This window comes from Dipodomys merriami, unplaced genomic scaffold, assembly GCF_024711535.1.
Source record: "Dipodomys merriami isolate MVZ:Mamm:240054 unplaced genomic scaffold, mDipMer1.0.p SCAF_3, whole genome shotgun sequence".
Lineage (NCBI taxonomy): Eukaryota > Metazoa > Chordata > Mammalia > Rodentia > Heteromyidae > Dipodomys > Dipodomys merriami.
Genome location: NW_027204492.1, coordinates 81,906,731 through 81,921,244, shown reverse-complemented (window position 1 = coordinate 81,921,244; position 14,514 = coordinate 81,906,731). Strand labels below are relative to the sequence as shown.

At 38.4% G+C, this 14,514-nt stretch overlaps 1 protein-coding gene across 3 annotated transcripts in view; it reads right to left on the bottom strand.

Moving 5' to 3' along the window:
• Window positions 1–14,514, bottom strand: part of Wnk3 (WNK lysine deficient protein kinase 3) — a 150,433-nt gene that overhangs the window by 48,384 nt on the left and 87,535 nt on the right. For all 3 annotated transcript variants that reach the window (XM_070040399.1, XM_070040401.1, XM_070040400.1), the window contains exons 11-16: window positions 11,262–11,323; window positions 8,036–8,183; window positions 5,771–5,887; window positions 3,841–3,996; window positions 3,706–3,757; window positions 878–1,015 (exon numbers count right to left, since the gene is read on the bottom strand). In XM_070040399.1, the coding sequence (XP_069896500.1) occupies window positions 878–1,015; window positions 3,706–3,757; window positions 3,841–3,996; window positions 5,771–5,887; window positions 8,036–8,183; window positions 11,262–11,323 (673 nt within the window). The remainder of the gene's footprint in view (window positions 1–877; window positions 1,016–3,705; window positions 3,758–3,840; window positions 3,997–5,770; window positions 5,888–8,035; window positions 8,184–11,261; window positions 11,324–14,514) is intronic.

Here is a 14,514-nt window from a genome sequence, read left to right as displayed (position 1 = left end):
AAGGGGAAACAAAGGAGGAGGCAACAATGCTTGATAAGAAATGTACTCATTACCTTGCCCATGTAATTGTAACCCCTCTGTATGGTATTTTCACAATAAAAAAAAAGAAACAACAAAACACAATATCTAGTCAAGAAAAAGCATTTTTCTATCTTCATAAGTATTCAATAAATACTACTGACCGTGTATATTAATATTGTCATTAAAATTCCTATGAAAACTATCATAAACATTAAACAAGCTAAAAATATGACATAAAATGAACTCCAGCAAATGAAAACAAGATTTTTTTAGTGCTTTTGTTTTCTTTTTGTTCTGTTTGTTCATTTATGTTTCATTGGGATTGCAAGGGTAGACAGAGAAATGGAGAGACAAAGGGTAAACAAATGCAGCAATGGTACTTACTGAACACTATGTTGAAAATCAACTATACAATTTATGAGTGGGGATGTGAGGGGAACAACTGGGAGAAAGCAAGGGAAGAGAAGGGAAGGGATGACATTGTCAAGAAAGAAATGTACTCTTTACCTGATGTATGTAACTTAACCTCTCTGTACATCACCTTTATAATATCAATAAAAAAATATGGTGGTTCATGCTGTAATCCCATATACTCAGGAGGCTGGCATCCAAGGATCATAGCTCAAAGCCATCCTGGGCAGGAAGGTCCATGAAATGCTCATTTCCAGTTAAGCACCAAAAAAGCTAGAATTGGAGCTATGGCTCAAATAGTAAAGCACTAGCCTTGAGCAAAAAAGCTCAGGATAGTACCCAGACTCTGAGTTTAAGCCATAGGACTGTCATAAAAAAATATGGTATAAATTTTACATCCATATCTTCCAACTCTGGACAAACCTGGCTAAGAATAAAAACGTACTAGGAAATGGATATAGCCCAGCAACCATAGCCACGGAAGGCTGGAGAGAAGGAGGAGACTGGGCCTCACGGTTTCTTATTGTTTGATTGATACAGAATCGCCATCGACCAACTGGGGATGATTGAGGAGCAGATTCATCTGTAGAAAGAATTAGCAAAAAATTAATATCCTGCCCAGCACTGGTGGCTCATGCCTTTAATCCTAGCTATTCAGGAGGCTGTGATCTGAGGATCGTGGTTCAAAGCCAGTCTGGGCAAGGAAAGTCCAAGAGACTTTTATCTCCAATTAATCACCTGAAAACTGGAAGTGGAGCTGTGGTGCAAAATGGTAGAGTGCTAGTCTTGAACAAAAAGAGTTCAAGAATAGTATCCAGGCCATGAGTTCAAGGCCTATGATCAACAAAAAAAGTATTATTCTAGCAATGGTCAATTTGTTCACTGACTAAGGAAACCAGGTTAAAAAGCCAATTTATGTTATATCTCTATTTCAAACTGTGCTAAGATAATTATAAATATTAAAAACAGATTTTCCAATCCTGAAAAACAGTCTGAAGATGTAAACACTAGATACGTATTAATAGTATATACAACCAAGGCACTAATTTTCAATTAATGGAAATGCATGTTTCCCACTAAAACTTATTTTCTGCATTCTGATTATGGTGGTCCTTAAGTAGTAATTATGGTGGTATAAATTTATAAAGGAATTAATATTTGCAGCATTTTTCAACCAAAGAAAAAAGTCAATTTTACTGTATGATAATATAAAAATAAAGTAAAAGCCGGGCCCAATAGCTCATGCCTACAATTCTAGCTACTCAGCTGGCTGGGAGATGATGGTTTCAAGCCAGCCCCAGCAGGAAAATCTGTGATACTCTTATCTCCAATAAAATACTCAGAAAAAGCCAGAAGTGGAGTCATGGCTCAAGTGGTAGAGTGCTAGCCTTGAGCACAAAGTGGCTCAGGGACAACACCCAGGCCTGAGTTCAAGCCCCAGGACTGGGGGGAAAAAAGAGTAAGACAACAAAAACCCATGGCATCTTAAAAGAGTTGAATCAAATTTCAGGATATTATCTGGTTCAATTACTCCCACACTTTTGTTGTTGTTCTTGTAGTTGTTGTTGCTTCCACCCCTTTCCCACAACTTTAAAACAATTTCTTTTGGTGCTGGTCATGGGGCTTGAACCCATGGCTCAGGCACTGTCTGTAAGCTCTTCTTGCTCAAGCCTACATTTTTACTCAAGGCTAGAACTCAACTACTTGAGCCACAGCTCCACTTCTAGTTTTTCATTTGGTAGTTAATTGGAGATAACAATTTCAGAGTTTCCTACCCTGTCTGGCTTTGAATCTCTGGCTTTGAATCCTGATCCTCAGATCTCAGCCTCAAGAGTAGCTAGGATTATAGGCGTGAGCCACAGGCACCCAGCATCCCACCCATTCTTTTTTTTTTTTAATTATCTTCAAGTAGTTGTACAAAGGAGTTGCCACTTAACAAAGCAGTTTATGAATAAAATGCATCTTGATCAGTGTTAACCCTTTCAACATTCTCATCCATCTCCTCCTGACCTTTACTTTTCTTAATTTTGTAGTCTATACATAAAACTCTTGATAGCATTCTCCACCCCTTCTCCTCTTCATTCATCTTCACTTGGAAAAAATTATATTAAGTGAATTATATTAAGTCAGACACAGCAAGAAAAAGGTTGCATGATATCCCTTATGTGTGGAAGCTAGAATTGGTCTTTAAACTTACAAGTTGCATACCACATACTTGTGGTATGCAAGTGGTTACAAATGTATTAACTGAAATATGGCAAATTCAAAGGCGAACTCAAGTAGTGTAACTCCTTAGAAAGGCAAAGTCAATGCCTATGCATTTTTTTTTTGTCATGGGGCTTGAGCTCTAGGTCTGGGCACTGTCCCTGAGCTCTTCAACGTAAGGCTGGTGCTCTACCACTTGAGCCACAGTGCCACTTCCAGCTTTTTCTGTTTATGTGGTGCTGAGGAATCAAACCCAGGGCCTCATGCATGTGAGACGAGCACTCTACCGCTGAGCCAACTTCTCAGATAAAATTGTTAAAAAAGAAAACAGAACTCTAGCTTTAGTCTGAACATTTACCTTATTATCTGATTTATAAAAAACAACTGTTAATGATCAGAGCTGAAGTATATCATCAGAGGAGAGAATCAAGACATAAATGACTATTAAAATACAAAACTTTCTAGCAAGTTGTCAGTGGCTCCTGTGTGTCATCCTAGCTATTTAGGAGGCTGAGATCTGAGGGTTGCAGTTCAAAGCCAGCCTGCGCTTTGAGTCTCATGGGGCAGTTCTCATGAGACTCTTATTTCCAATTAACCACTCAAAAACTTGAAGTGGCACCATGGCTCAAGTGGTAGAGTGCTAGCCTTGAACACAAGGAGGTTTAGGGATAGCATCTAGGCTGTGAGTTCAAGCCCCACAATCACTCAGAAAAAAAAACACCCCAAAACCAAAAGAGCCAAACTTAGATCATAACGGTTTTAGTTAAGAAACTTATATCTCATATCAGAATAAACAACTTACCAGTTAAGTTTAGGCTATTAAATGTCATCAGTATTGTGTCTGCTTTCTGGCAACATATCATATAACAACTGAGAAGTAAATTCATCATATAAAGAACTAGCACTTTGGATTTTTATCTCTGAGTTAGCAGTCCTTTTTTAATGTACGGGAAAATCCCAACTAGTCAAATCACTTTATTGGCTAATATCTTTCTCAGTCAAAGTATATAAAGTTTCCAAATGCCATGTTTCAAAAGCCCAATGGTAAATTTTATTAAATATACTCACTGCTGGTTTGAGTAGATGCAGAATTTATCTGTACTTGTTCAGATGATCCTGTCTAAATTAAAAAATGAATAGATAAATAAAGATGTCCAGGCTATATATCCAAAAAAGACCTACTTGCTAAACAATTGGTCTTACTTGGTTATTATTGGATTCCAAGGTAACAGAGTCAACACCAGCAGCCTTTTCTGCAGCAGAATGGACATGAAGGATCTCTTGAGCTTGACCTACTATAACTCTCAATTCTTCTACAAATTTTTCTTTCTCATTTTCCAGCACAAAGTTATCTTCAACCTGCCCCAAAATAGTCAGTTTATTCACAAAAATGAATTATTTCTTCAAAATTATAATACTGTGTTAATGGTTAAAAAAAGAAAATAAAACTGAGTATAAACCTAATTGTTTCAAGAGATTAGTAAAATAATAAATATGACCAATGCTACATAGTACATTGAATTATACTGTTTTGAAGCCATACATTTTTTTTCCTGCCAATCCTAGGGCTTGAACTCTGGGCCTGGGTTCTGTCCCTGAGCTTTTATGCTCAAGGCCAGTGCCACTTGAGCCACAGCTTCATTCCCAGATTTTTGTTGTTAATTGGAGATAAGAGTCTCAGAATGTCCTTCCCAGGCTGTTAACAAAGCACTCTACTCAGATCTCAGCCTCATGAATAGCTAGGATTATAGGTGTGAGCTCCCTATGCCTGGGTAGTCACTGATATTTTTCAGATTGAAACTACCTATTAGAGAAAAAAGACAATATACTCCAAAATATTGGAGCTATATAAATCTGTTAATTGAGAATGTAACTGAGGTGATATTTAAAAGTAGGATGTCCAGCTGGTCACCGGGATCTTACAGCTGTAATTCTAGCTACTAAGGAAGCTAAAATCTGATGGTCGTGGTTCAAAGCCAGCCTAGGCAGGAAAGTCTGTGAAACTCTTATTCTAGTTAACCACTCCCCTAAAAACCCAAAATCCCAAAGTGGAGTTGTGGCTCAAACAGTAGAGCTAGCCTTGAGCACAAAAGCTCCAAGACAGTGCTCAGGCCCTGAGTTCAAGCCCCAGGGCTGGCCAAAAAAGTCCTTAGAATGTCCAATCCTAAAAGCTTTAAATCACAAGTCAAAAATGAAACATCTCCAAAGACAACAAATGGCCACAGATCTTCATTCAGGCTAACCGTGGATGAAATGAAATAGACACATTTTAGAACATAATATATTAAACTAGAAACAAAACTGACAAAACTACTGACTTTTAAATCATTTACTTCTACTTTAGCCACAAATGCATATACAAAAGCATTATGTATTGTATTTGCCACCCTAGTCCCATCCCCATGAAAAATCTGAAAATATACTAACTTAAAGCTGGGCGCTAGTGGCTTAAGCCCATAATCGTAGCTAGGAGGCAGAGATCTGAGGATCTCAGTTGGAAACCGGCCCAGGTAAAAAAATCTGTGACACTTATCTCCAATTAACCACCAAAAAGCTGGAAGTGCACTGAGCCTCAAGTGATAGAGTGCTATCCTTGAGCACAAAAGCTCAGGAACAGTGCCCAGGCCCTGAGTTCAAGCCCCAGGACTGGCTCTCCCCCCAAAAATATTAACTTAAGTTTAAAAATTCAAAGAATATCTAAAGGACTAAAAATATACTAAGGAACATAACCTGAACACTTAGATGCAAGACATTAGATCAGTGACTAACACATTAGAATTGCCAGGGTACCTTTGCAAACTATTGATACTTAGGTTTCACCTTTAAAGATACGGATTCAATTAAAGCACATGCAACAAATTGTTTTTTCTAAACTCATCAGATATATATCATAGAGCTAAGGATGAACAGACATTGATCTAGAATAAAATCCTCTCATATTTCTCCAGATGAATATACAGAAAGCAGAGAAGATACAGTGACTAATCTCTGATCATCAACAATTTAGCTCTGTACAGATTTTAAAAACTAATTGCATCCTTTAAAAAGAGATAATTCTAAATAAGTGAAGAATTAGGGAGAAAAAGAGACAGAGAAAAATAAAGAGAAAATAATTTTGTTGTACTACACTTACCATATAGTCTGCAATATCCTCTGGTGCATCACCATCAACATCAAACTTGAAGGTAACCATTTTGCTGTTGTGTGTCTCTAACTGACACTCCACCATATTGTCTCCAGAAGTTGACACCTAAATACATATATTTTTACCAGTTTAAGAGTCAATGTCTTCTTTTCGTAAATTACACAGGGACTATATAGATAAGGCTATATACAATACATATGAAAAATTATTGAAATATTTCAGAATGTAAGAAAATTCCATTTTCCCTTGGTGAAACACCATCAAAACAGCCATTCTATGACAAATCTGACAAACACACATTACTGAGTAAAAGATAAAACTGTGATTCAATGGGAAAGAAAATGAAACTTGTATATACGTTTTTTAATATAAAGCAAAAATACCAAAAGTCACTATGTCTATCTGCAATGTAATACCTAAATTCAGTCATTTGTTTGCAAAAATCTGTTACTCTAGCAACATGTAATTGGAAACTTTCAAAATCATCCTAATTTTAGTTAAGGTTCTGGAGACTAAACCTAGGACCTTGTATATGGTAAATATCTACTCTATCACTGACTATGCCTCTAGCCCCCAAATTTTCATACACATACCAATTCTACTTTGGGTATCTATCCTAAGCAAATACCTAGGGGAAGATACACAGATCTGTGTTCTAAGTTGTTAGAGATAAAAGAATAGCTGAGAGAATAGAAAATAGAGAGGAGGAGGGAGAATGAAGAGACAGGAGGAAAAGGAAAAAGAAAAGGAAGAGAAGGAAGAGGTGAAGGAGGAGGAGGAGGAAGAAAAGACTAGCAGAAAGAATAAATCTAAATCTAAATGAAAAAGGACAGAAGGAATGATTCATTTATAGTCTGATCTGGGGGGCTGGGAAGGTGGCTCAGTGGTAGAGCACTTGCCTTGCATGCATGAGGCCCTGAGTTCAATTCCTCAGCACCACATAAGAAAAAAAAAAAAGAGGGGGGTGGTGGGGGAGGCTGGGAAGGGATGTGAAGGGTAAACAAAGGAGGAGGCTGCAATGCTTGATAAGAAATGTACACATTATCCTGCCCATGTAATTGTAACCCCTCTGTACAGTATGTTCACAAAATAAAATTAAATTAAATTAAATTTAAAAAAAGAAAAAAGCCGGAAGTGGCGCTGTGGCTCAAGTGGTAGAGTGCTAGCCTTGAGCTGAAGAGCTGAGGGACAGCGCCCAGGCCCAGAGTTCAGGCCCCACGACCCAAAAACAAAAAACAAAAAACAACAAAAAACAAAGTCTGATCTGGAATCAGCTCTGACTTTAACACTTGCTACTTGGATGACTTCAGGAAAATTGCTTTACCTCCTTAATCCTCAACATGCTCATTATTAAAGATGAGTATATTATAGCCTATTGTACAGGGGTTTTGAAAGGTTATATAACAGAAATGAATACAGCCAGTGGCTGATGGCTCACGCCTATAATCTAAGCTACTCAGGAGGCTGAGGACCCAAGTTCAAAGACAGCTCAGGCAGGAAAGTCTGTGAGACTCTTATCTCCAATTAACCATCAGAAAGCTGGAAGTGGCTTATGTGGTAGAGTTCTTGCCTTGAGCTGAAGAGCCCAGGAACAGCATCCAGACCCAGAGTTTCAAGCCCCACAACCAACCAAAAAAAAAAAAAAAAAAAAAAAGGAAAAGAAAAAGAAAAATATATATATATGTGTGTGTGTAACATCTGTAGAGTCCCTACTACAAAATAAGTCAATACATTTTTGCTACTATTACTAGTGGGATTACAATCTTAATATAAAACACTATGTACCCATACAGAAAAAAAGAGATGAAAACAAATTAAAATATTAGCAGGAGCTATGAGAGGGAGTTAAAAACAATTTTTTATTTTCTTCCATTTCTCCTATATTCCACATATTTAACAATTAATATATGATACTCTTATCAGAAATCTTTAATGGCTGAAAAGATGCTTTGCAGATGGTTTCATAATATCTTTTTTCCTTTTTGGTTGGTCATGGGGCCTGAACTCTGGGCCTGGGTGCTGTCCCTCAGCTCTTCAGCTCAAGGCTAGCACTCTACCACTTTAGCCACAGCACCACTTCCAGCTTTTTCTGCTTATGTGGTGCTGAGGAATCGAACCCAGGGCATCATGCATGCAAGGCAAGCACTCTATCACTGAACCACCTTCCCAGCGCTGGTTTCATAATATTTTATACTTACATGCATGGCATTACACTGTAAGTGCACTCTAACCAAACCACATTCATCCACTGACCTGGAGGACAATAAGCTGAAATTTAGTCCCCTTTTCTGGTCGTGGACAAGAAGCTCTTCTCTGTTTGATCCGGTCCTGTTTGCCATTTCCGGTTGAGTTATCAGGGTTATTGGTATTTTCCTTCATAGTTGCCACATCTTGATTTGAGCTAGTAATTTTTAAAAAGTGATTCATTCTGATACAGTCAATAAAATTTTTAAAATAAAAAACCCAACCCAAACCTTACAATTAGAAGTCCTAAATAATGAGTTTAAGGAAAGTCAATAAATACTACAATACATTTTGTAATTATAAATAATAATTAGACTGGGGCTTAAACCCAGGAGCTCTTGCTTATCTTTTTCTGTTCAAGGTTGACAACCTACCACTTGAGCCAAATCTCCACTTGGAACAATGTAGTTTAAAAAGTTATGAATTTGGGGATGGTGGAAGGGAAGGAATGGTAGTGGAAAAACAAAGCAGGAAGTAACAATGCTCGATAGGAAATGTACTCATTACCTTACTCATGTAACTGTAACCCCTCTGTACAATTATCTTTACAATAAAAAATAAAAAATAAGGGGCTGGGAAGGTGGCTCAGTGGTAGAGCGGTTGCCTTGCATGCATGAGGCCCTGGGTTCGATTCCTCAGCACCACATAAGCAAAAAGAAAAAATCCAGAAGTGGTGCTGTGGCTCAAGTGGTAGAGCGCTAGCCTTGAGCTGAAGAGCTGAGGGACAGTGCCCAGGCCCAGAGTTCAGGCCCCACGACCGGACCCCCCCCCCAAAAAAAAAAAATTACGTTTCCAGTCATATTAAAATTGTATTTGAATACAAGTATTCAACTAATATAACAGAATGAGTTTTCTTTAGCATATATATTAGTATCTTTCTAACAATAAACACAAATTTATGAATAAAAATGTTATGATTGTATAACTCTGTGAATGTTCTAAATGCCACTGAATCATAGTTAAATGGTGTGTTGTAGGATATGCAAATTATATTTCAACAAAGCAGTTTTTCAAGTTCTGAAAAAATTGAGATTATAGTGTATATTTTGCTACATTTTCTTAACAATAATAGGAATGAAAGAAAAATGTTATCAGTGATAGACCAATTGTAGAGCCTTTTATTAGAGGATGCTCTTAATAAATTTTATCTTATTTGTTTGGATGTCATTTTACCAATATGTTCAAATAAAACTTCTAAAATAAGCTGGGCACAGGTGGCTCACACCTGTAATCAATCCTAGCTACTCAGGAGGCTGAGATCTGAGGATTGTAGTTCAAATCCAGCCCGGGCAGGAAAGTTCCTGGGACTCTTATCTCCAATAAACTACTCAGAAAACTGGAAGTGGTGCTGTGGGTCAAGTGGTAGAGCACTTGCCTTGAGCTAAAGAGCTGAGGGACAGCTTCCAGGCCTAGAGTTCAAGCCCCATGATCAAACAAACAAACAAAAAAACAATTCTAAAACAAAAACTTCTCACTCAAAATGGGGGATATACTACCAAGTGCCTCATGGTTTATGGCTGTAATTCTAGCTATGCAGGAGTATGGTTTCAAGGCAGTTTGGAGAGACAAATCTAAGAGACTATTAAGAGAGTCTTACCTCCAATTAACCAGCAAAAAGCCAGAAGTAAGGTTATGGCTCAAGTGGCACAGTGCCAGACTTGGGTGAGAAGCCACATACACTCAACATAAGCACACACTATGGAATATTACATAATCAAAAAGAAAAGTGATATCATATCATTTGCAGAAAAATAGATGGTACGGGGGGACGTCACATTGAGTGAGATAAACCAAGACCACAAAAACCAAATTATGTTTTCAGATCACAGGTAAGAGCTAGACCTAGAAGACATACATATTCATTGACTATATATGTGAATACATATACATATATAAAAAGATAAACAGCACATGAATCTAAGGGATGACTTAGGAGGGGAAGGGCACAAAGGAAGGAAGAGGGGAAAAAGATAGAAGATGTATGATTTTGTAATACACTGCAAAAATCATAAGGAACCTCAATTGAAAGCTGTTGATCAATAAGAGCATAAGGAGTGGGAAAAATACGTTCTATGGTGTGTGAGTTCAAGTGGGAGTATGTTGGGATAACAAAGATTACAGAGGTTCAATATGATCCAAATAGATCATTTGCAACTATGAAAACAGAGCATTGAAACCTACTGACATAGTCTTGGGAAGTCCTCTATTGATCAACAGCTTTCATTGAGGTTCCTTATGATTTTTGCAATGTATTACAAAATTATACACCTTCTAATGATTCAATGAGTAATTACAAATATAAAGAAAATACATGACAATTAGGGTATGGGTAGGGCTGGAAAAGATGGGGAAGAATTATGAAAGGGGTAGCATAGATTAAGATGCATTATACTCATAAACTGACATGTTTAATTGAAACTCTGTACAAGTACTTCAAGATAACAAAAAAATTAAAAACACATGACAAAAACAAAATCAATGGAAAAAAGAAAATATTAGAAAAAGAACCTAATGGCCCAGTGCCAGGCTCATGCCTGTAATACTAGCCATTTAGAAGGCTGAGATCTGAGAATTGTGGTTCAAAGCCAGCTGGGGCAGGAAAGTCTCAGAGACTCTTATTTCTAATTAACCACAAAAAAGTTGGAAGCAGAACTGTGGTTCAAGTAGTAGAGCACTAACCTGGAGCAAAAAAGCTCAGAGACAGTACCCAGGCCAGGACTGGTACCAAAAAGAACTAAACATACAACTACAGAAATAAAAGTCAATGAATGGGCAAAACATTAGAATAAATCAGGACACAGAAATCAGTGAACTTGAAGATAGAAGAACACAAATTATCCAATATATACAACATATAGAAAAATAGTTTATAACTATCAAGTAATTATAATTATATATCTAATTATAACTTATATCTTGAGATTTTTGGAATTTTACTCTAATTATATTTTTCTTATTTCTCTTAAGCTTTTTAAAAAACAGCACACTAATACTAAATAATAGAAATAAATGGTACTAAAATTCTAATAAACACAATAAAATATTCAATACTTTCACACTGTATGATTGCTATAAACACAAAAAGAGTAAAAATAATTCCTCCCATTTTTATTAAACTTATACACTAAAACAAGAATACAATGCTTCTCTTGCTAAGCTATATTAATTATCTAATTACTGCATATGATTGAACATACCCTCATTGTTTTCATGGTACTAATTTGATAATACTTACCTTCGAACTACATCTGGTTTTTGAATAGCTACTTGCTCAGCTCCAGCTGGTTGGGATATAGGCTGCAAATAGTATAGAAATAAAGTGTGTTATGATAATGGCAAAATTCAAGCTAAAGATACAATTTCAGAAAGCATGATTGCTACATTTCATATTTTAGTTTATCTTGCAAATCAAGTAGAATGTCTCTTGTTATTGTCTATACCAATCAAATTATTGACATTATTTCATCAAGTACATCTTATTCATTAAGATTTGGGGGTGACTGGGAAGGTGGCTCAGTGGTAGAGCACTTGCCTTGCATGCCTGAGGCCCTGGGTTCGATTCCTCAGCACCACATAAGCAAAAAGAAAAAAGCCAAAAGTGGCACTGTGGCTCAAGTGGTAGAGTACTCGCCTTGAGCTGAAGAGCTGAGGGACAGTGCCCAGGCCGAGTTCAGGCCCCACGACTGGACCTCCCCCCCCCCCCAAAAAAAAGGAAAAAAAAAAGGTTTTTTTTTGGTTGGTCGTGGGGCCTGAACTCTGGGCTTGGACGCTGTCCCTGCGCTCTTCAACTCAAGGTGAGCGCTCTACCGCTTGAGCCACAGCGCCACTTCCGGTTTTCTAGTGGTTTATTGGAGGTAAGAGTCTCACGGACTTTCCTGCCCTGGCTGGCTCTGAACTGCGATCCTCAGATCTCAGCCTCCTGAGAAGCTAGGATTACAGGCATGAGCCACTGGCACCTTGCTTCATTAAGATTTTATATTAAATCAATTACCACTTTTTTGTGCTAGTGCTGAGGATTTAACTCAGGACCCGGGCACTGTCCCTGAGCTTTTCTGCCTGAGGATGTTGGTCTGCCACTATAGCCACAGCTCTTCTGGTTTTTGGTGTTGAGGTGTGTGTGTGTGTGTGTGTGTGTGTGTGTATGTGTGTGTGTGTGTGTGTGTGTGTTTAATTATAGAGATAAGAGTCTCATAGACTTTCCTGCTTGGGCTGGCTTTGAACTGTGATCCTCAGATCTCAGTCTCCTGAGTAGCTAGGATCACAGGCATGAGCCACCCCATACCACTTAATAAATTTAACACTTAACATTCTTTTGTTTCTGTTGTCTTAACAAGCATTATTATTGAACTTACAGTCATGAATATAAAACTACTACTTACTATAGTGCCATTCCAAGCAGATAAGCCAATGACTCATTTTCCACTAAAAAGGCAAATATCAATCGTGTTGGAAAATAATTTTAAAAAATTACTGACCCCATCATGTAAGCAGTGCTACTGGTGGCAACAAAAAGAGACTTTGGGTGAAAACTAACAAAAGTCATTTTCCTACCCAGTTAAACCCTGTATGATGGATCCTCATTCTCTAAAAGGTTAGATTCCTTGAAACAAGACAACAAATCTGCTGTGAGTTGGTCAAGACTGATTCTGTAGCTTGAAGCCATAGCACATTGGAGCTCCTCTGCATGAGTTGGGCTCTTCCATGCACTATGATTCTAGTTATATTTTTCTACCTCCCTTGATTATTTCAATCCCTCTTCAGTCCTGTCCACTAGCAACAGTAGAAACAGGTGGGCCTCATCACCCCATACCTTCCATGGGTAACAGCAGTTAGCAAAATTTCTCTGTACTAGCAACAATTTGTGCAATAGAAAGAACTCACACAAACTACAGGCAATAACTTTTGCAACAAAGTGTTGCAAACTTGGGGTGATAACTACAATGAAAGCTGGGCTAATAGGCCTGATGTGCACACAGAAAGAATAACCTGATTCAAACCACCCCTTAGACAAAACAGCAGCAGTGAGGTCAATCAGCAGATTAAGAGTGGCTGGGGCTGAGAAGGTGGCTCAGTGGTAGAGCGCTTGCCTTGCATACATGAGGCCCTGGGTTCAATTCCGCAGCACCACATAAGCAAAAAGAAAAAAGCCGGAAGTGGTGCTGTGGCCCAAGTGGTAGAGCACTAAGCCTTGAGCTGAAGAGCTGAGGGACAGCGCCCAGGTCCAGAGTTCAGGCCCCACAACCGGAACCCCTCCCCCCCCAAAAAAAAAGAGTGGCAATCCCACCTACCACAGCTAAGCAATAGGTATAGGGTTGATTTTACCATAAGAGTAACAAGGAACCCGAAGCAGATTGATAAATCCTCATTCATCACCAGACAACAGCAAGGGGGGGGGGGGTTGGCATTCATATAGGGGATGCCAGCAGGCCTATTATTTCCTAGCCCTTAATTTAGCAGCAGACAATGACTAAGGGCCAGCATCTACAAGTTTTCACCTGACAGCACAAAACCTCTCAGACCTAGGAAAGTACTAGGGCTCCACTAAGAAGCATGAAAAGATACAAGCCAAGAATCTCCTGATCCTTCTTCGCCAAAGAGAAGATAGCAATCTAGGCCATTATGTACTTACTGGTCATCTACCCAGTGGCAGAGTTATATAGACCTCAAAACTCCTAGCATTCTTCTTGGCAGTGGCCAAGTAAGTATTCATATACGCTAGAAGAACCAGCAGTGACAGATATAAAGGACATCAGCATCCCTTATCCCCCATCTAACAATATTTGCCAGCATCAGGAAACACTTTTAACTCTATAGGTAGCACCAGCAGAGACCAAGTATAAGATAAACCAGAGCGAGAAAACTAAGCAGAAATGGATAAAGCTAAAAAAGATTTAAGTATATTTGAGTCTTAGCCAGGTACTGGTGGCTCAAGCCTGTAATTCCAGATACTTAGGAGATTGAGATCTGAGGACTGTGGTTTGAAGCCAGCCCAGACAGGAAAGTCTGTGAGACTCTTTTATTTTTGTCAGTCCTGGGGCTTGAACTCTGGACCTGGGTGTTGTATCTCAGCTCTTCAGCTCAAAGCTAGTACTCTAACACTTGAGCCACAACCACTTGAGAGACAGTGCCACTTATGGCTTTCTGAGTAGTTTATTGGAGATAAGAGTTTCACGGACTTTACTAGACTTTCCTGCCCAAGCTGGCTTTGAACCCTGATCCTCAGATCTCAACCTCTGAGTAGCTAGGATTACAAGCATGAGCAACCAGTGCACAGCTGTGAGACTCTTTTTTATTTTTTAGATAAGGTTTTTATTGTGAAAACACCATACAGAGGGGTTACAATTACATGAGCAAGGTGATGAGTACATTTCTCTTTTATCTCCAATTAATCATCAAAAATCCAGAAGTGGAGCTGTGGCTCCAGAGGTACAGCATAAGCCTTAAGCAAAAAAAAAAGCTAAGTTACATAACCCAGGCCCTGAGTTCAA